General features: G+C 37.6%; 2 protein-coding genes and 1 long non-coding RNA gene across 3 annotated transcripts; all 3 read right to left on the reverse strand.

Moving 5' to 3' along the window:
• Window positions 1-409: 409 nt before the first annotated feature.
• Window positions 410-2,682, reverse strand: LOC125495085 (uncharacterized). The gene is made up of 2 exons (XR_007271773.2): window positions 2,022-2,682; window positions 410-1,930 (listed from the first exon to the last, which is right to left on the reverse strand). It is a non-coding gene; the product is annotated as an uncharacterized LOC125495085 (long non-coding RNA).
• Window positions 2,683-2,861: 179 nt separating this feature from the next.
• LOC104885660 (hypothetical protein) lies at window positions 2,862-8,600 on the reverse strand. The gene is made up of 16 exons (XM_019247306.3): window positions 7,756-8,600; window positions 6,896-7,024; window positions 6,730-6,803; window positions 6,546-6,615; window positions 6,401-6,456; window positions 6,243-6,314; window positions 5,550-5,644; window positions 5,374-5,440; window positions 5,140-5,269; window positions 4,827-5,045; window positions 4,587-4,729; window positions 4,328-4,502; window positions 4,094-4,184; window positions 3,781-3,938; window positions 3,500-3,688; window positions 2,862-3,399 (listed from the first exon to the last, which is right to left on the reverse strand). The coding sequence occupies exons 1-16, from the start codon at window positions 8,218-8,220 to the stop codon at window positions 3,340-3,342; spliced, it is 2,193 nt and encodes a 730-aa protein (XP_019102851.2). The 5' UTR covers window positions 8,221-8,600; the 3' UTR covers window positions 2,862-3,339.
• Window positions 8,601-16,121: 7,521 nt separating this feature from the next.
• On the reverse strand, window positions 16,122-19,664 carry LOC104885650 (gamma-tubulin complex component 3). Its single transcript, XM_010670308.4, has 2 exons — window positions 17,202-19,664; window positions 16,122-17,106 (listed from the first exon to the last, which is right to left on the reverse strand). Exons 1-2 carry the CDS (start codon window positions 19,481-19,483, stop codon window positions 16,824-16,826), a joined length of 2,565 nt encoding a protein of 854 aa, XP_010668610.2. The 5' UTR covers window positions 19,484-19,664; the 3' UTR covers window positions 16,122-16,823.
• Between the last annotated feature and the right edge of the window lie 2,344 nt (window positions 19,665-22,008).

The following is a 22,008-nucleotide window of genomic DNA, read 5'->3' on the forward strand; positions in this document are numbered from 1 at the left end:
TGGTGGGTGAAGGTGATGGTGGTTTTGTAGTTGGTTAAGGTGGTGTGGTGGATAATTTTTGAGTGCGTGGATGTGTAGGTTGTTTTGTAGTTGGTTGTGGTTGTTGATAGAGGTGGCGACAACAGTGGCAATCATGATTGTTGCATGTGGTAGGACCAGTGGTGGTGAGGCAAGGGTAAAATTGTAATTTCATGTGCTATTAGCAAAACAAATTTTTTTTGCAAGATTCTATCTAGTAGTAGTAATTCCAAAACATATTAGTCAACATTGGTATTTTATATAAATTTCAAACCTAGGTATTTATTTCAGAAAGTGTCCAAAATGTGGTATTTATTAACAAATTTTCCTTATTTCAAACTCTTTATGTAAACCAAATAAGATCAGCTAATTATTTATTTTGAAGAGGTACTACATCAAAAGTTGATGATGACATAACTTCTGAAAAATGATACAATAATTTAAATAAACCACCATTATAGCTAGGTGTAATAATATGTCCTGATCAACATGCCAATTCAAATTCCCTTCACCGCAAGTACGTAACCATATAACAAAAAGCAACAAACACATGTCCAGAATCTTAAATGAAACCGCAAATTGAATATGCATTTCGATAACAATATTAGCAACTAAAAGAGCCTCAGATATTAGCACTCTGATATGGATGATCCTATTAGCAAGTAGGAAAGGATTTGTGACAACTTCGCGGTCTCCATTCGCTGCATTTCGCATAATATACTCCAACCGATATGGATGACCAGCATGGCGCCATCTGCAACATGTTCAGCACTTAAGCCTAGAATATAAAAACTATGCATCAACCACACATGACACATCCTATTCTTGCATAACAATAATGATGCCTAGCATATGCGTCATGTGAGCCTAATTATGAAAGACTACACACCCCCACAACTTGTGCATGATAGAAGCAAGACAGCCATATCAGAGTACTCAAATGCCAGAAGCTAATAGCAACAAGATCTCACCCAAATGAACATGCGCTAGCTTTTCTTAAGTTACTGAATGTCCCTGATGCAACAGTAACCCTCACATTTTTTATCCTATGCAAATGTGAAGATGACACTATAAATGTAAGAGGGTGTAAAGTTAAACCCAAATGCACAATATAAAAATCGAATTATATTTTGGAGCATACACAACAGCCTGGGGTACCCCGTTTGATGGCTGCCAATAGCTCGCAATACCAGCAATATACAAAAGAATGTCTCTTGTCCACCCCCATAACATCTCTTGTTTCATACTACTATTACCACTTCGTAAGGTGATACTACGGAACTAGGCATTGATGCAAATTAAAACAACATATTTCAGGGATGAAATTTCATGAACATGGAAAGTTTATATAACATTGCACTCAAATTACTACCTATAATAACAAATGAGCTACGTACGAAACTTCATTATACACACAACGGAATAATACTAACATTTCAATAAACACATGATGATACTAGACCACACGAGATATACACCATCCAAATACTGAAGATAGGCTAACAAAGGACATGACAGAATCTCACTTAATACATTAATGAAATCTGCGCTGAAATTATATTTAAATTCAACCAACCCACAGCCTCTAAGAAGTTTGGCACCATACAACACAGGCAAGAAAATCAAGGGTTTCCAACATGGCCAAGGAGAAAAAATTGAACAAGTATAGCCCAATTTCCCATTTTATTCATACAGCAAACAAATTTTAAGCAAAAACATGTTAGTAATATTCGAATAAAACACCCCTATAAAGTACACTTTCAGCCCTAACCACTAACCAAGCTCATTTCACTCAGTTAACCCGTTTGAGAGCCACATATTTCTCTAGGTTCATGTGTATACAGAAAGTGAGAAATCTCACCAGAGCCATATAGTTCAGGGCCACATAATTCATGAGCCACTTCAGTGGCTCCTGTAATCAAGCAAACTGCTGTAGTTAATAAAATAGTTGATCTAAGAAGGCGTCAAAAGTATACCAGTACAAGGTGTTGCCGAAATATTACATTTTGAACCATGGCTTTTGGGTGACCATACATGTCAAGAACAATAAGCTGGAAATAACAAAATGGCCCACTCGTCAAAAACAACATACTATCTCACTGGTACAGCCATAGAGCTATTTTATTAGTTAACACACTAGACAGTGCTAGTTTGGTTAACATAAATAAATATGTGGTGAAAATTTCCTAGCAGGTAAAAGTATGTAAAGTGGATTAGTTGGATAAAAATGTGTGAAGTGTTCTACTTTCCAATAAATATAGCAACTTGCTTATATAAGGGAGACCCAAAGAAAGTTTGAAGCTTCTACTTCCCTTGATCAACCAAAAACAGCTTATTGTTCTTTGTAGGAAATAAAAGAAAATTGGAAAATCAAATTCATTGAAAAATTGTTTCTATGCTCAAACAAACAAGCACCAAGTTGCATTGTCGCTTCTGTATCCCCAAAAGTCAGAAGAGTAATGCACTCAACATATACCAACTAGCTAACACACACAAACCCATTCAAAAATCAGCTTTATCTTTAAGCCCACAATATTCCAGTTAGAGATACTCAGCATGCCCACCATTTCAATGAGGAATTAGCAAAGCAGAACAACAATGATATTAACTATACATAATGACATACGAGTAAGAAAAAGGGACAAAACTTGAGATGCGAAATATGATTACCTTTTACAAGCAGGAACAGGTAGCGAGTCTCTAGAGCAAAAGCAAACTGCCAAAACACTTCAAATTGAAAGATGCTAACTACAGTGGCTGTTTGTAAACAAACAAAGACAAGTCACTTAGTCATAGTGAGAAACAGCCAGAAGAGAGCAAAATATTTCAATATGACTAGTAGATAGCACAATCAATAATCATCATTTAGCAAGCCATGTCTGAACATAACAAAAAAGAATCCAAGTCTTGGACTGCCAATGAATCAAACGAGATAACAGAATACAGGCCCTTGAATAATCTTTAATTGCACATTACCCAAAAGTTCCAACAATTTAAAGATGACCTGTGCACAAACCAATCCAGTACTAAAGATCAAAGACTATACAAACTCTTCAGAATGCCTCCATCCCACTGCATATGAAATTTCACAGACATCATCTCAACAATGAATTGCAACACATGAGGTGCAAAGGTATCAATAGCAGACTCCATGAAAAAATATGATGATTTAATTTTGTAGACACAGAGACGCTAAAGGCCACGGCAACCTCTCAATGTGCTTTTCTAGTTTTCCATGCTGGAGGCCACTAAAAAAGAGCTAGTGCACTGCATCCTTCAATTAGCACCTACTAGGCTATGTATTTGACAATTTGTTAGAGCTCAAGAGACGGTTCTTCCATAACAGATCGAGGCAATATAAAGATTTTTATCCCATTTCTCCTGCACAGCCAAGCAAGCATCAAAAAAAAATTCTCAGCAAAACCAGAGAAGGAACAATCAGGAAATATGTATTTCAACCATGGATTCTTGAATAATTTACCTTGACATGAGTACTAGGAAATGCTGAAGTCCGAAGAGTTTCTTGGGTTTCATCTGTAGGCTTCCTTCTTGGGATACTTAATACTAAAGCAGACTGGTCAAAAGTTGCTGCTGTTGACGTGATGCGATAACCAGAATCCCATCTTCGGTGAATACCCTCACTAGGATACAAAAAATCTAGTTCCACAACCTAAAAGCATAAAAAATGAGCAACAGTGCAACACAGAATTGACAGATTAGCTTGCAAGGTGCCACAAATACAATTAGATACTGATACCGTACCTGATCAGAGAACCCTGCACCACGAGACATAACAACTGCCCATCTACTCCCCGCAGTAGCCATGGAAGTGACATAGAAACCCTCTCGCCACTTTTTGTTTATCCACTTAAATGGAAATGCATCACTAACTTTATAAGACTGCTGTAAGTACTGAGTACCTAGGTCACATTCAACAAAAATTAATACAACAAGCATGTGAAATACTTCGTCACAGCAAAGTGCAAAGCCACATTCAACAAAAATTAATACTACGAGCATGTGAAATACTTCGTCACAGCAAAGTGCAAAGCCACAATTAACTTCTCCAGCTTACCCTTAGACATGACTACCAAGGAGCTCCCATTTGCAGCTCCTGCAATTGCACTAATATAGTAGTTCTTCTCCCACTGCTCCATTATCCACTCCTAAAATCATAGGAAAGAAGAGGAAAAGTGAACACATAAAGAACACATGAACCCATAACAGCTAATAACATATTCACGAATAAACTAGAGAATAATGTTCACAATAAAACATAGGCCACATATTTCTAAAATGAGTAATGAACCTTGTGAAGGAAGTGTGGGGAAAGTTCATAAACTTGAGCAGTAAATCCAGTGCCAGCATCCATTATCAAAGCCCAAAGATTCGAGCATGAAGCGACACTGCTTATATATAAACCATCTTCATTTCCTTTCTCAATATGCTGAGAAAGCCTAATATCTGCAACATTGTAGTGATACCTAGAGCAGGAAAACCATCAACAATTGTTAAAAATCTATCCAAACTGAAAATAATTGTGTTACATTAGATTTCTGCCAATTTACCTTTGCTTCATTGGCCTACGGGCATTGTAAACACTAATCCATTGTGTAGCAGGCATTCCCATTCGAATCTTCTTCTTGGGTTGCTCATCGTCATCCCCCTCCATCGTTAAACGTCCTCTCTTATGCCCCACTTGGAATATCAACTTCAAAATATAAAAACATGCTTTCAACATTACCACATTGCATGAAATATCCAGCTGAGTAACAAGACGATAAAAAAAGAAAAATCTTATCCAATACCTTCTGAGCACCATCAGTATTAATTGGCCTAATGTCAGGATTCGGTCCAACAATCCCATCAAATAGAGAAACATACTTTGCATAGTTTGGCTCTTCATCAAACTTTAAGTTCACCACATACTCAACAAAGTGTCGGAAAGGCAGGGGACAGAAACAGCACAACGTTTCTGGAGATGTTGCCATCTTCTTCTTGCATACAAGGAATCCCTTATTCTCTCCCTGTAGAACAATACTCTATCAGAACAAACAACTATAAAAGCATACAACTTCCTAAAGCATTTCAAGTCCACAATCACAGAAGGAATGCAATGACCTGATATCCTTGCCAAGGAAGCCGACCACGTAGAAGAAAAATGAGTGTGTATGCAAGTGATTCTAAGTCATCCCTCCGGCTACCAGTCCTTCCAAGGTGAGCATGAACACTTGCATATCGAACGGTCCCCCTGTAGCGACAGTAAAGCTCATGACCAGTGAGAACTACCATAAGAATAAAATATTCTACATTCAATCATTTCCAAAATCCACATAACATTACATGAACACAGACCTGAAAACATCCGGCCGTTGGTCATAATCAACATGCATCCCAGTTGTGCTATCTCTCCATTTAGTAGCTGCAGAAAGGAAGAACATGATATTAAAAATCATAACATATATATAATTACATCAAAACCCAAAGAGCTATATATCAATTAAGAAAAGAACAAAAGATGACAAACTTACCTAACCCAAGGTCAACAAGAAACAGCTTTTTCTCTTCAGGAGTTCCAGAGGGTCCAAGCAGAAAATTCTCGGGCTTTACATCTCCATGCACATAGCTGCCATATTATGAGAACTTTTCAGGCCATGTACCAGAAAATGAATAATCAAAAGATTCAACACAATAACTAAATCTGATCTTCTCAAAATATGAACTAATTCACTCTCCAGAAAAGCAAATACTACAAACAGAAAAATTAAAAGATATAAAAATGTAAGGGCATCATGAGGAAAGAAAGCTAAGCAAACTTCTATAGCTTCCTCAACCATCAGATGGATAAAAAATAAAACTTAAAGATATTGTGACCTTGATCTACAAATCCCTACTTTTTACAAAAATTGGAAATTGATTCCAGCCCTAGTTTGAGCTTCAATAAAACATCATCATATCATAGACAAAGTAGGATACTGCAGAAAATATATAATATTGAATAGATCTCAAAACTAGTCTGATATATATGAATAATAACATAAGTAAATGAATAGGAGCATGTCAACAAAAGCTAACAAGTAATCTTTCTTAGAGTGAATTCTCCTAAGATTTTTTGGTGTACAATACAAAAAAAAAGGGAGCAAATCTTAACTTCATCATGTACATATCTCAATCTTGCAGAAGTACAAAATGAAGAACAGCTGAACAAGAGCATGAATTATTACCCCCTGGAGTGCATTTTTTCCAAAATGGAGATTGCTTCAATTGCAATGCATGCAACCATTTCAATTGACATTCTGCAATTGTTGAAATTAGATAACAGTTTAGTGGCAAAGTTAAAGAACAGCAAAATGAAGAAAATACTTCAACTTAAACTACTTACGAATGAGAATTGTTATTCCAAACATCCCAAAGGCTCGGGCCTAGCATATCCATGACCTGCACCAAGATGTTGTCAGCATTCCTACCGAAGTGGAAATAAAAATTACATAGATCATAGAAACAAAAAAAAAAAAAAGCATACATACCATAACATAGTAGTCTCCTTGCCGACCCTTGTAATGCACACGTGGCACTCCATGACTACCACCAAGAGCACTGAGGGAAAAAAAACAAATTACAGAGCATAAAATTAGTTCAACGATCATGTAATACATATTATAGGGGAATTAGACCAGCATCAACAGATATGCAGCAAGAAAAGAAACTCACTTGTAAACTTGCCACTCGTATGGAGGACCGTAATTACAACCTTTGCTACTCCTATGCTCAAACTTTAGAGCTACCTAAGGTAGACAAGGCACAAATACATCAGGAAAAAGAAACCACTTATGTATTACATTAGCCAATATGTATCTTTGTATTGTAAAACTCATACCTCAATAGCTCCCGGACCAGTTCTTTCATTTGTGTTACCAAAAGCACGTCTACCAATAAAAACTTGGCCAAAACCACCTTTTCCTAACTTTCTTTCGACTTTGTACACGGGAGAACCCCCCACCTGAACCTGTTTGGATCAACATGAAACAAGTTAGCTCCAATCCAAAAGATGCTAAATGTACCAACACTGTTCTCATCCACACCATAAGAATATCTTAATATCATTCACTCACAAAAAAAAAATCACCTAAACCACTTCACTAAGAACAAGTGCTATACATGGTTATAAGTTTATACACAAACCTAATAAAATTTGGAGAAAAGAAAGAACTCAGCATACTCTTCAGCAACTACTAAGATACTCTATCTAAAACATCCGCCAAACAATATATCAAACCACTATCAAACTTCAACCATCCACACAAGCATCACTGAAATGCAACATTAAAAAAAAAAAATACTACTATTGAGAAAAGGACGCTCTCCCAACTTAGAAACACATCATAACCTCTGACAAGAAAACATAGCAATCGTCCATATAAAACATCACCCAAACAAAAACGAATTAGCTACTTGACATTAGACATCTGGGATCCCTAAACTGCTAAAATAGTTCAAATCGCTCCCGAATCACAGTGGGAACTCGCTGTTTCGGGTACCACCCCTAAAACTTCCACCTAACAAACTTCAAAAACAAGCTCAATTCTTTCACTAAAAACCCACACTTAAACTCAATCAACATCATTAATCAATCAAATTCCGCACATAAATTAACAAACACAATCAAACATTGATAAAATTGCAAGATATAACAGCAACAACACAATAAACAAAGAAAAAAAGATTAAATTAATCAACCTTTTCAGGTAATGGAGCACCATTAACATCATCATCATTCAAACCTTTATCAGCACTTCTACCAACAGCATTACCATCACTATCATACTCATCCATCTCTTTCTCTCCCACTTCTTCTCTTTCACCACCACCTCCTAACCCTAACCCTAACCCTACTCCGCCACCTCCTTCGTTATCCTTCAACGACGGCGTTTTATGACTCGATTCCTTTACTTCTTCTACACGCTTCTCATCACCTTCACCTTCACCACCACCACCAACCGGCACCGCCGGTTTCCGGTTACTCCTCCGACCTCTTCCTCGATTACCGGCGTTGTTTCCTCTACCACCTGCAACTCCTCCCCGCCGTCCACGTGTCCTACCTCCGGTTACTTTCTGGCCGTCGATCTCCTCCTGATTGTTGTTAGTAGTATTAGGGTTTCTCGATGCTCGGCCTCTGCGCACTCCACTACGCAGCTCCGGCATCGTTCTTCATCCATCAAATATCATATCAATTTCTTCTTTCTCTCTCTCTTTCCTAATTTTCGAACCCTAGAAAAAAATTGAATTTCGTTTTTAATCTAATCTTCAATTGTTTGATGAATTTTTTTTCCGTGAATCGAAGAATTTCTCGGTGAATCGGCGACGATCGAGGGAGAAAATTAGGGTTTCTGAAGAAAATTGTGGATTGAAATGAATGATTTTTGAAGATCTGAGAGAATTGTTTTTCCCCTTTCTTTTTTATCTTGACTGTATGAAGAAATGGATAGAAGAGGGGGTGCAAAATAGAGGAGAGAGAAAAAGAGAAGGGAGAAAAAATAACGCCTCACAAGGTTTTTTTTTTTTTTTTTTTTTTTTTGCTAAATTTCGATTTTAATTGTGAGTTGTGACGGTGTGATTATTATTGGGTTGATATAAAAATTGGTGTTTTGGCAACGGGGGCCCTCTTTGTTTAAATGGAATGTGCCAATATGGGTTGCAGTTTTTTGGCTTTTTCTCGTTTTTAAACTCGTTGGTTTTATTATAAGATGTCGTATGACTTTGTAATTAATGAATTGATCTTTGTTTCGAGTAGGTTGTGGACTTGTGGTTCGGATTCTATTTGTTTGCTTTCTTATAATGAGATTTGTTGGGATCATATAACTAGTTCGTCCGTGGATCACTTGGCATGCAAAGTATACATTAGGAAATTTTATCAACTGAAATTGGAAACTTTTTTTTAAAGATAAGATGAAGTCCCTTATAAGAAAGGGGGAAATTGAGAATTTCTCCTAACAAGAGGTAAGACTCAATACTAGAATTTTTAGGATCAGAGGTGATACCAACACCATTAGGTTATCACCTGCTGCTCACTAAAATAGGAAACTTAATTACCTTTATGAATTGGGAAATCGAAGGATACAAAACAATGTGAGGAAAATTAACACATAAAGAAAGACACCTTTAGGATGAAATATCTTCACGACTTTGAAGTTCAAGTTGTATGCGTTGTATTCACAATAAGTATATGATAAGTTATAATCAATGATTATGGTACATTTTGAAGATTTTATATATCATAATTGTTAGATTATCTGATAATTACTTCATGAATCTGCATAAGTTCTCGTCTTTATCTTCCCTCCCCTTCTATTTGTTTCTTGTTATCCAAAGAAAGTATAAAGTCGCATCGACACTCATCGTTCGACATCGAAATCAAAGCTCCAAATTGACTCAGTGCTAGGTAGCCATTAATGGGAGGAACATGGCCAACAAGATTTGGATACTTGCCATACACAAAAAAAAAGAAGATAAAAGTAAGAAAATTGAATCTTAATGGTATTATACTGCCAAGAGAACAACACAAGTTATAGTTGAAAAACATACAATCTTAATAAAAGAACATTAATTAATCTTTATTTATAAAATTAACTTACGATTGTGAGTTTTGTACGACTTGATCTTGAGCATAGAAGTTTTCGGTTGTATAGCAATCGACGAGGAAGATTGTAGATTGTCGAAGGATCGCCACTAGGTGTGGGTTGCGGCTGAAGTGCCGTTGGTCGCGGGTTGAGCAGTAGGGTGGCTCCGCGAGCCACTAGGAGCGGTGCGATCAATTTCTTGGGTACGTCAAGACGCGGGTTGTAGCAAATGACAAGTGCACTGAGGCCATTAAATGCCCCAATTCTTGTTTCTTTGGCCTCTTTTTCTCATGTATTTTTAACCTAATTATATATACTCTATGTATGGTTAGTGTTGATCATCATAAAACACAATAGAGAGAAAATAATAGATGTAAGATCGAATGCCTTGAATCTGGTGAAAGAGTGGCAATACGGAGGAGACGAGTGCTCGCCCGGTTAACCGGGCAAGTCTCGCCCGCCCAGGCGGATTGGTCAGAGACCGGATGAGTGACCAGGCATAAAGATCAACAAATATGCTTGCACACCCGATCGGGAAGCTTGGCCCGGGTGACCGGGCGTTTTGGCCCGCGCAACCGGGCAGCTTGGTTTTCGACGCGAGTTCGGCGATTTTGTATCGTGTTATATATATACTTAACCTAATTCGTTTATAAGTCGTCATTAGTGTTTTACACATCCTTAATCTAAAATTCCTTAAAGAGCAGTAAAACTTTTCTCTATATCTGCCTGTGGACGTAGCCAACACTCAGTTGGTGAACCACGTTACATCTGTGTGTTTTTTACCGTTTTCTTTATTCATTATATGTTCTTTCTCACATCCATTATAATAAATTGATATCAAGAGCTTTGGTTTTCGATCTGAGTTAGAAAAATGTTTGGGATGAATGTGAAAATTGATAAATTCATTGGTAGAAAATGTTTCAATCTATGGCAAATCAAGATGTCGGCTTTACTGAAGCAACAAGGGTTGTGGTCACCGTTGGCAAAGAAGTCAACATATTCAGTTACCGATGAGATGACTGTTCTAGAGGAGAAGGCACATTCAATGATTATCTTGTGTCTTGCTGACGACATAATTACTGAAGTCGCAGCGGAGGAAGCCACATATGGTATGTGGTTGAAATTGGAGAGTTTGTATATGACAAACTCTCTAACTAATAAGTTGCTTCGAAGCAACGTCTGATAAGTCTGCGCATGAATAAAGGTACACCTCTTAGAGATCACCTAGATCAATTAAATACGATTTTGTTAGAATTGCGTAATATTGATGTTAAAGTGGAGGATGAGGATGCTGCCTTAATTCTGCTTGCTTCTTTACCATTGTCTTATGAAAATTTTGTGCAATTGTTGGTAAAGATTATGTGTCCCTAGAAGAGGTTAGACCATGTTTATATACTAGGGAATTGCGCAAGAAGGCATCTGATAGTGCATGTACAGATAATCATGCCTCTGGATTAGTGGCCAGTAATAGTAAAGGACGTGGGAATTCTGGAAAAAAGAATTTTAGGAAATTCGGATATTTCAAATGGGGTCCTGCTGACCCTAATGATATTTGTAATTACTGTAAGGAAAAGGGACATTGGAAAAAGAAATGTCCTAAAAAGAAGAGTCTGGAAAATAAATTTGGGTCTGAATCTGCTACTGTTGCTGTAGAAAATTTGAATTATGAGGATGATCTTGCTTTAGTTGAAAATGAAAAAAACATATTGCAATAATGTGTGGGTCCTTGATTCTGGAGCGTTGTATCATATAAGTCCTCGTAGAGAGTGGTTCACTTCTTATGAGTAGGTTGATGGAGGTAATATTTCAATGGCTAAAAGCGTAGTCTGAAAGACAATTAGAATAGTCTCTATCATGATCCGGACACATGATGGTACATTCTGCACCTTATAATGTCAGATATGTTCCACAAATGACCAAGAATCTGATTTCACTTAGTCTGTTAGACGGTACATGGTTGAGTTTCAGAGGTGGATGTAATCCCCCATAATTTTAAAGAATTTTCATAAATATATTAAAGTATTTATGTAATTATATTTAAATCCAAATGAGTTTGGAAAATGATTTGACTTTTAAATAGGGTTGACTATTTTAAAAGTCAACTGAAATTATTTTTCATAGCTTAATAAAATTTGAAATATTTTAATTAAGCATGTTTTAATAAGAGTTTTAAATACTAAAAGTATATTGAAAAGGTAGTTAATGGAATCGAAAGCCCAAAAGTGATAAAAAGGGAAAGAGTCATTTGATGACTAAAGTTTTAAATAGCCCATCTTATTAGTCATCAAGTTTCATTAATTAAAATCTCTTTTCCTAAGCCCACAAGTACAAGCCTTTATATAAATATCCTAAAACCCAATTATTTTACCCTACACACTTATTTTTCTCCACTTCACACGTAATTTCTCTCTCTCTCACTCGGCATTTTCTCTCTTCTCTTGGTTTGTGCGTCGTTCTTCAATTTTCTCCCAAAAGTTCGTTTCTTCTTCTTCAAGTCAACAAGAAACGTCATGAATACTTCTCAAGAGCCGAACCTCCGCCGGGTTCCCTGTCGTGGCTGCTGTTGTCCGGCGCCTCTTTTACCTCATTATTGTTGGTTGTTTTTCTTTCTTCCTCTCTAAGATTCCATTAAAATACTAGTTTTTATGTTATTATATTGATATTTATCATGTCTATGAATTAAAGTACAGTTTTATTTATATAAATAATTTTCGGTTATTATGATTATTATTATAATAATTTTCAGATTTAATATGTTAAGTTTATTTTAGTTTTTATCATGAAATTTATAGTTTTTAGGGTTTTTAATTACTAGAAACTATATATATAAAGTATAAATCATGAGATTTGGTTAGTACATAATTTTATATGTATTGAATATATTTTCAGAAGATTTATTAAATATTATAAGTGTTGTAATTTCAGAAAATAAGTATTCTAAGAGTTTTAAATGATTTTTAATCACTAGAATAGTTGTACTATACTAGGGATTAAAAATAACGAAAGTTTTTAATAAAGTTGTTTTTAGTAAGTTGTTTTCCGCTGCAAAATTTTGAGTAAGTCGAAACGTTATCACACGGGCGATAATGCCTGGGTAATTCTCTAAGGTTTATTATAAAAGTATTTTCTAGAAAGAGAGAATTATCGGGGTGTCACAGTGGAGATGGAGTTGTGTATGTCTGCAAGGGTTCAAAGGATAGTTCAATGGCATCAAGTGCGGTACCTTGTATGTTTTGCAAGGCTTTACTCTCTCAGGTTCAGTTGTTGTTACTCCATCTGAAATCCAGGAGGAGGATATGACCAAGCAATGGCACATGAGACTTGGCATATGAGTGAGAGAGGGATGCAAATCCTCTTCAAGGCAGATTTTCTGTGTGGCCACAAGGTTAAGCTTTCAAAAATTTCAAGCGATGGAAGGCATTGGTGGAAAATCAAACTAGGAAAAAGATCAAAAGGATACGAACTGATAATGGTCTGGAGTTCTATTTGTCTGAGTTCAACGAGTTCTGCAAGAATGAAGGGATTGTTAAGCATCATATTGTAAGGGATACACCACAATAGAATGGTGGAGCTGAACGAATGAATCAGACGCTTCTAGAGAGAGCTCGATGCATGCTCTCTAATGTTAGGATGACTAGAAGGTTTTGGAGAAAATTCGTTAGTACATCATGTTAACTGATCAAACGTGGACCTCACTCTAGAATCAATCTCAAAACAACATATGTGATGTGATGTGGTGAGGTAAACTTGCGAATTACTCATATATGCGAGTTTTTTATTGTAATGTTTACTATCATGTAAATGAAGGTAAGTTGAAGCCAAGAGCCAAAAGGGAGTGTTTGTAGGATATTGGGATGGGGTGAAAGGTTATAGAATCTGGTCCCCATCTGGCATACACAAATGTGCAAAAAAAAAAAACCAACACTCCTGGGTTGAACATAGCAATGAATCATTTGACTAGTACCTTCAATGATGTTGACATTGAAACTACCTGGTTTCCATGCAAGTATTACTCTCCCACCATCATCATAAAAAGTATTTGATGTGAAACACCACCATTGAAACACCCTTTGTTACTCCCCCGAACATTCCAGCAAGCAATCTTGGGGGTCCCCCTTGCCCTGGTCTGCATCAATGTCCAATGTCTGTACATCACCAGTTCCATCTGCAAGATGTTCCTTCCTTCCTACATCAGCCTCTACTAATGTTTGAAATGAGTTTCCAGTGTTAACAGGGATCACAACTGACCTCCTAACTCGAGTAGGCCTTAAAGCCTTCTGGAAACCATCTGGATCAATTTCATTACCCTTTGATGTATTTGTAATGACATCTTCCTCATTCTTTTCTTCTACAACAATCTTTTTAGGCATCCATACCTTCCTAATTTTCTTTATCATGAAATTTTTAGTCTCATGTCCCAACTTATTACAGTTAGTACACGAACTAGGCTTCCACTCATAAAATAATGGTACTACTTTATCCTCATCATATTCATTGATAAAATGAACTGCTGTGGGAAGTCTTGGTCCATACATACATGAACCAAAATTCTGGCATATTGAATCTTATCTCGATTCCTTGTAGCATCATCCCTCTTAATAGGGTCTCCTGATTGAGACACTATCCTGTGTAATGTCTTTTCTCCCCAATATTTGATCCCAATTCTCAACTAAACCCAGATTAGTAAACTTTTAATGTCTTCCCTCTAAAAATCCATAATCGGAGTCCAAGGTTTCAGGATGAAGGGTTTTTTGTTAAAGAAATAATGTCCATTAAGAACACTATCTCTAGAATCCATCGACCTAAATCATACCAAAAACATACCCTTCTTGACCATCGCAATCTTATCAATGTTATAATTTAAATGATTTCAAATGGTAAGACTAATTTTTGCTCATTTGGAACTATCCTTGTTTACTACATTTTGCTAATTTAAATGATTTCAAATGAAAAAAAAAAAATAGTTTTCAGTGTACCATACTCATGATACACCAAAGTGTATGATAAATTTTTTGTCCAATCTACTACTCTATTTTTTTCGAAGTAGACATGTTTAATTTACCAATGCTCGATATGTTGTAAACAAGTACTAATTACTTATGCAACATGTATAGCCTGTAACTGCGATTATTTTTGTTAAAGAGTTTTTCATTAGAGGGGTTTGGGTCAAGAGTTGAGACATAGCAACTTCTCTTTATAGTGCAGACACTTAGAGACCTGATTATACATGGGTTGAGTCTTTGGATTTCATTATAGGTGTTAAGGACTAAGGTGTATATCATCTGTTTCTATTTAAGGTGCACACTTTCTATTCTAAAGATCTTTTAGTTCTCTTCCCAGATTGAAAAATCTATGGGAAAAGAGTAACAAGCGAAATTTAAGAAAGAAAAATTAACAGATAACATGTCGAAAATTCATGTGATTGAGTGAAAACAGTCGATCAATGTGACTACCAAATCAGCCCCAAAAATCCAAATACAACCACACTTCAATAGTCTCAGCTCGAGCTTGTTCATTAGAAAGTGACTCTACTTCTACTTCTATTCCAGGCTGATATCAAAAAGTCTACAAAGTTGGGTTAAACAGAATTTTCTTCACATAAACCAGATCTTAAGTTCAAAGCTGATATCTTTAGGAAAGTAAAATGACAAGAAGCTAACTACGACAATTCTGCCATGCATCAACAGAGCCTTTTAAGAGTTAAAAGTTGAGTCTATTCTGTACAAATGTACCATGAGTTGTCTGAAATAGAGAACGTTGATGCAAAAATATATATACAGTACTACAGAAATAGGAAAGATTTTACTTAGTTACCCTAACATATGCCGTAACAACTTTTAGGTATCATCGATTTCCAGATATTCCATAGAGGTATCATCAACTCTTTGAAATAAAAGTCATTTAGGTACAATAATAATTGTTTCATCAGCAGTTAACACAATCAGGCACACAGAGTAATTGGTAACTAAGGTACCTCGGTGAAATTTTCGCCACATGTGGAATAACAGAACAAGTTATGGTAGCTATACACTATTACACCTTGCGTCATGGTACCTATAAGTTAAATTGTTTGTAAGTAATAAATGAACTAGACTATCATTGTTATTCAGTTGTTTTTGTTAACAAGACTCAGGTTACAAGGTAAATTTGACGATTTGACTAGTAACTGCTGAAGAAGTGGATGAAAAATATGAAAATGGGAATTCAATGAACAATTCTCCAATATACACTATAGAATAGGAAGAGCAAACTATAATTTGAGTCTAATAAACAGTCATAGCAAAACCTTTCAAGAGGAATAGCTATTTGAACTTCTAGTAAACTGTAATTTAGCCTATATATCACAGAGAAATCAAAGATTGGGCCAAACATTGATATAACCTAGAAGCATAGTCTACACCAGTGTCCTCCAGGACGTGGAGGCATGTTCTGGTTATTGGAACGGGTACAGCAATGCAATTGGCTGGTTAGTTTTACAACATTGGCTTAAAGTGAATCAAATAGCCCAAGTACCATGTTTGAGTTCAACAAACCAGGAACATGGTATCATGTGGCGTAAAATAGAACTTGGCAAAACCAAACGAAATTATGATTACGATAGAGAGGTCATATACAGGTGAGCAGATGCTAACAAGACCTAAGAGTTTGGACTAACATATAGAAGGTTAACCCCTTTGCTACTGTTAAAGAATGATGCCTCCCTCTCCCTAAGCTAACCAAAACTGCTAAAAGAAAAGAAGATACACCCACACAATACGGACAAACTACAGATGTAAACATGAATGTTGAGAATCTCTCTGAATACTTGCATCTCACTTTCTATTAATTTATACAGCTACTATCATCAATCAGATGGTGTTAGACTCCCCCAGTCCAACCCTGACCTTTCCATAGATTTACAGATTTGTGTCATTACATTGATGACAGTGTCTCAGATATAGAGTCAGAGAACAAACCTTTCCCGTAGCAGCTTTAATTTCAGCCATTTATTAATATGGAGCATTATCAAGATCAAGAACCTCGTCCTTCTCTCTCCAATTGCGGAAGCTCTTTTCTTGCCTGATTGTCCCACTGATGAACCAGACAGTAAATGAATCAATCAAATCGATAATAGCACTCTACTGATCCTTCACACTTGAAAATTCAAAGCACCCTCAAAAACTCAAATTTCTATACAGAATGCCATCTTCAGATGTTGGGCAGTGACTGGCTATAAAATTCAGTGAAGTCAAGCCGGAATAGGAGGAACTTCAAGTCAATGTGTTGCTGTACTGGCAGCTGAGAAATGAATCCTGTAAGCAAGGATGAATATTTCTTTCCAACATCATCCAGCTCCTGGCTCATATTGCTAAGAAACTTAGCAGCGTGTTGGGTCAAGGCCTTCCTACCCTCGGTGGCCCATGAGCCAGCCTCTGCGGATATGCGACTTGATTGCCTGGATAGTTTTCTCTTGTCGTGTGAGTCAGAGGACCTGTAAAATAAAATAAAAAGATGAATCAGTGTCCAAGGCTTTGTGCTAAAACATTTGAACAACTACTTGAGAACAGGATAAATATAGATAGATACCTTGCTTGCAATTCGTATATCCCTTCATATAATCTGTCTGTAAGACTTCTAAACCGCAGTACTAGGTCAAACAAGACAAATAATGTCTCATATAAGCTCTGTGATTTCTCCCCAAGAAGAGACTTCTCCACTATAGAATGGAGATACTTTTCATGGGCAGCAAGCAGGTCATCAAGATCTTTTGCTGCTTCCATTTCATTGGAGAAGTTAGACCATGAAACCTCCAAGACTTCAAACATTATGTAATACTGCAAATTTGAGACAAAATGATTCATCTCATCCCAAAGAACTTGACACCTCCGCAATGTTGAAAGCAACTTCATCTTAACTGCATTTTGCAATTTAATAAAGGAGTGGGAGCTGATACAGTTAGGCTTCATTGTCTTCCAAACACTGATCAGCGCATGCTCAACTCGCCTTAGCTTCCACAAGAAATTGAAAATTCTTAGGTATCTTGTCATAACAGATTCTGTGAAAACAGTGTTCAATGGAACTCTGGCATCATAGTCCAGTGAGAACACATCCCAACCCCTGTCTCCAGTATTGTGTGGCATCATTTTGACCCTTAATCTATCTAATATGTCACGATCATCATATTGAGCATTTGATGACCGTATAGCAGTCTCCAACAAACCAGCTAGCTTGAATGTACTTATGGTATTCGCAGGCTCAGAGAGTTCTGGCCCAACTATGTCCATTAGATACTGCACAAAGTCACCCTGCCCAAGTAACAAATAACGCTTGATTGCCGTACAATGTTCTTTGAACTTATAGCAGTTGTAGATAACATCCAATAGATGCTTATCAATTCTTTTTGCTGCTTCATCAACCAGTAATTCAAGAGCATCAGTTTCTCCATATCCAAGACTACCTCTTCCTGTTGTTGTACCCGCAGCAGCTGCAGCCTCAGTTGCAGCATCAGCCCAACCTTGGTCCTCACAACATACTCTAAGAAAATTAATCGACTTCCCTGTTCTTAATATACGCTGCGCAAGGGATGGTGAGATGAAAGAAGGAAGCATCCCGGCGTGCAGTCGATAACCCTCTCTCCAAAGAGACTCAGCCTTGACAGGCTGGCCCACTACGAAAAACTCGGCAAATATATCTTCAAGCTCACCTTCCAAGACCCAGCTTCTAACCATTTCAAACAGGGGCGAGCAAACCCTACGGAGCAGACGTTTCATAAACTCATGAACTAATGGGTCCCCATGTTGAGCGTGCATATGAATAGCCCCCAACATAGACCCACCCCTCAAAACCTTGCAACTGTCGACCAAAACAGCCATCAGCCTCATTTTCACCAAAGGTTCCTCGAACCAAACTGATAGTCTCCTTAAAGAAAGATAATTCCCCGAACTAGCGCCTTCTGAAACTAGTGGAATGGGATTCATTGATTGTGCTTCAAGCACGGCCAAAAGCTTATAATACTCAGTAAGCTCATCCTGCAGCGCCGCACAGAATGCTTGCCCCACAGTACCAACATCTTCAGTTGGAAACCGACCCATACAATCCGTTATATGCCCTTTAACTCTCCTAAACAGCCAACCTAATTCACAAAGCTTCCTAGTCATAATCCTAGTAGCTCTCGGTACCTTGATCGAATCACACAATATATACCCATCAACATTTTCATCAAACTTAACATAATTCCCATCAATCCCTTGACAAGCATACAACACATCCCTAACCAAAACCTCCTCAGAAATCTCATTTTCTTCCTTCAACAAGTTTGTAAACTCCCTAAACGCGACTTCCCTAATATTTTCCGGGTCTTTCGACACCATTAAAACCCCACCACTCCAACCCACATCTTTATCACTACGAACTTTTGAATTCTCACTCAACTGGCCATCAAAAATAGCAGGCAAACCCCTAGAAACAATCGAACTAGTATGTTTTTTCGACATTTTACGGTCTTCCGAAACCACCCTAAGCAAATAAAGCACTGCCCACTTATTATTTATACTCCCAGGTCCAGTTTTCGACGCAAATTTAGAATAAAGATCCGCAAAAGATAGTGCTTGAGATGATTTACCTTGAGTAACGAGATGACGTTTAATTGATTCTGCCATTGCACCCTCATCTGCAGCAATTGAAGGCGTCATTCGACTCGAAAGTATGCGAATTGCGTAACGGGTAGCTTGATTGAACTGATTGGGGTCGATTGAGAAATTAGGGTTCATAGAATTTGGTGTGTTAGGGTTAGTGTTAGGGTTTTGGGGTTGTGAAATTAATCGATGAACAAGCTCTTTAATTAGATCTAAGTGTTTATGATCTTCCATTTGAAATGGGGTTTTTGATGAAATCTCCAAAAACAGTGGAGAGAGTGAGAGATTAGAGAGTGAAGAGTAGTGAGAGAGGAGAGAGAAAGTGAAAAGGGGGGAAATTTTGGGGGATTTTTTATGGAAAAGGAAAGGTGATTTTGTGGCTTTTTTTCGATTCTTAATAAATGGGCGCGTAAAATGATTACTGTTTGCCTTTTGAAAATACTGTTGTCGGATGGATTGTGGATGAGATTATGAGAATATGAGATAAGATGAAAAGCCCAAAGGTTTATAAGCCTTAAGCCCTTATTGAAGTAGACTAATGTATAATGATGGTTTATTGTGGAGTTAAAGCAAACCAAGCAAATCAAGGAAGAGGAGCATGGCTGCAGGGGGCGGCCAGTCTTCAGGCCCGGGTAGGCGGCTCAGCTCGGGCTGGTACTAGGCGAGCGCCCAGCCTATGTAGAAATGTAAGGTTTGCTTGTCGAGGCAGGCTGTCTAGATTTCACTCCCCCAAGTGGGCGGTTTTGCCGGTTTGTGGCGTTCGATCTAGCAGTTTGGCCCAGTCGGACGGTTTTGGGTCTGTGTATCGCGATTCTTTGCAGGGTTGTATTTATGTCCCTAGACTATATATGCTCCCTTTTTTTTTGGTTTTAGGGATTATTCACACAAAAGTGAGATCTTTATAGGATGTAGTGAAAGTGGAGAGAAAAAACTAGCATGACCCATTGGTTCCATCAATCAAAGAAGGTTACTTTGTGATTTTTTCTCTTAGATTCTCGAATTTTCCCACGTTAATAATGTGTTTTTCTTTGTGCTTTCATTATTAGATTTTACTTCAAGTTTTTTCATTAATTGTAGATTAGTGTTAATTACATGAAATTAGTTTTTTTTTTTTTAGTGAAATACGGATGCGTGAAATTCCTGCTGCTGTTATTCCAAGAGATTCACTCTGCCGTGGCTCGTTTCTGGTGGGGAGGGAAGGGAGAGGAGAGAAAGATGCATTGGTTAAGTTGGGAGAAACTATGCAAACCAAATGTATCGGAGGTTTAGGATTCAAGATCTAGGGGTGTTTAACTATAAATTATTGGGGAAACAGGTTTCGCGTTTGTTACATTACAAAAACTCTCTCTTGAGTCGAGTTATGAGCGCAAAATACTACACATATGGTGACATCTTTGAAGCACGTTTAGGGTAATCGAATAGCTTTTCCTGACGTAGTATTTGGGGTGCAAAAAGTTTAGTAAAGGAAGGTATAATTTGAAGGGTAGGGGATGGGTGATCAATTAACTTGTGGAGTGATCCATGGGTTGGTGATAAAGATGGAAGATTTATTAGGAGTGAGCGTGTTGCGAGTTTGGAGGTTGTGGGTGATTTAATTGATGATGAGAGAAAGGAGTGGAGTGAATGTTATATATTGAAAGACACTTAGATGAAAGAGATCTTCAATGTTGCATTTTAGTTATTCGTTCCTTTGAGTTCAAGATGTATCCAATATGAGTTGACTTCGGCATACTCAAAAGATGGGGTATATTCGGTGAAAACGACTTACATGTCCTGAAAAGGTGGCAACTTGGATGATTTTCACATAGCATAGGGTCTCATATGGAGTTTAGAAGTTTCACCCAAAGTACGACATCTCTTGTGGCGGGTGTACTAATTCCCTCCATGTGAGAGTAGCCGTTAAAAGGCGTCGTTTGCTGGCAGATGCCTGCTGCCCATGGTGCTTGTGTGAAGAGGATACCATTCAACGTTCCTTATTTACTTGTCGTCATGGGCAGCAGATTTGGAGATGTTGGGACGTCAAGATATAGCAAGAGGTGTTAAAGATGAGGAGATGATCGACAGTTCGACACGCTAGTGAGATGGAGTGGCTCGACAAGAAATTGGTGCAAACGGGTTGCTACATTATGTGGAATTTATGGACAGCTCGAAATAAATTTGTTTGTGAGAATAGCTCTCAACCCATGGTGGTAGTGAGTCAACTAGTAGTGAGGCAAGTTGAAGAATTCAAGGAATACACCACTCACATTTATGGAGGAGTGTCGAAGAGTGTAGTGGCCAGCTCATCTCGATGGATTGCGCGGTTGCGCCCTCTACTGGAATCATCAAAGTGAACTCAGATGCAAGTATTAGTGAGGATGGCTGGATTTGTCTTACGGTTGTATGTGGCCCGTGATTCGAATGGGAAAGTCCATTCTGCGGCAGTGAGAAGGGTTCAATAAAGCCTTTTGGCCTCCTAAAGTCGCCGAGTGTAAGACGGTTCATATAGCAATTCGACTAGCAAAATTGCATCGGATGAAGAATGCATGTGGTTATTGAGTCTGACTCACAGGTTGTGACAACAAGATTGTCAAGAATGACCCTTTATTTCTCGGATTTAGATGCAATGCTTGGTGATGTTCTTGCTATATACCGTGATTTTTCTTCTATTAATTTTATGCATGTCAAGAGAGATGGGAATACTGTTGCCCGTAATCTTGCTAGAGTGGTGCTTTTGGTGTTGAACAATGTTGGGAGAATCAGTGTCCTAGCATTGTAAC

This window comes from Beta vulgaris, chromosome 2 (genome assembly GCF_026745355.1).
Source record: "Beta vulgaris subsp. vulgaris cultivar EL10 chromosome 2, EL10.2, whole genome shotgun sequence".
In the NCBI taxonomy this organism is placed as follows: domain Eukaryota; kingdom Viridiplantae; phylum Streptophyta; class Magnoliopsida; order Caryophyllales; family Amaranthaceae; genus Beta; species Beta vulgaris.

Bases quoted from the DNA above. Each gene is read 5' to 3' on its own strand.
- LOC104885660 (XM_019247306.3), bottom strand. From the start codon at position 8,220: ATGCCGGAGCTGCGTAGTGGAGTGCGCAGAGGCCGAGCATCGAGAAAC. The intron at 7,025-7,755 runs GTTGATTAATTT...TGATCCAAACAG, and splicing joins GTGCTCCATTACCTGAAAAG to GTTCAGGTGGGGGGTTCTCC. The intron at 6,315-6,400 runs GTAAGTAGTTTA...CAACAATTGCAG, and splicing joins TGGAATAACAATTCTCATTC to AATGTCAATTGAAATGGTTG.
- LOC104885650 (XM_010670308.4), bottom strand. From the start codon at position 19,483: ATGGAAGATCATAAACACTTAGATCTAATTAAAGAGCTTGTTCATCGA. The intron at 17,107-17,201 runs GTATCTATCTAT...TTTATTTTACAG, and splicing joins ATATACGAATTGCAAGCAAG to GTCCTCTGACTCACACGACA.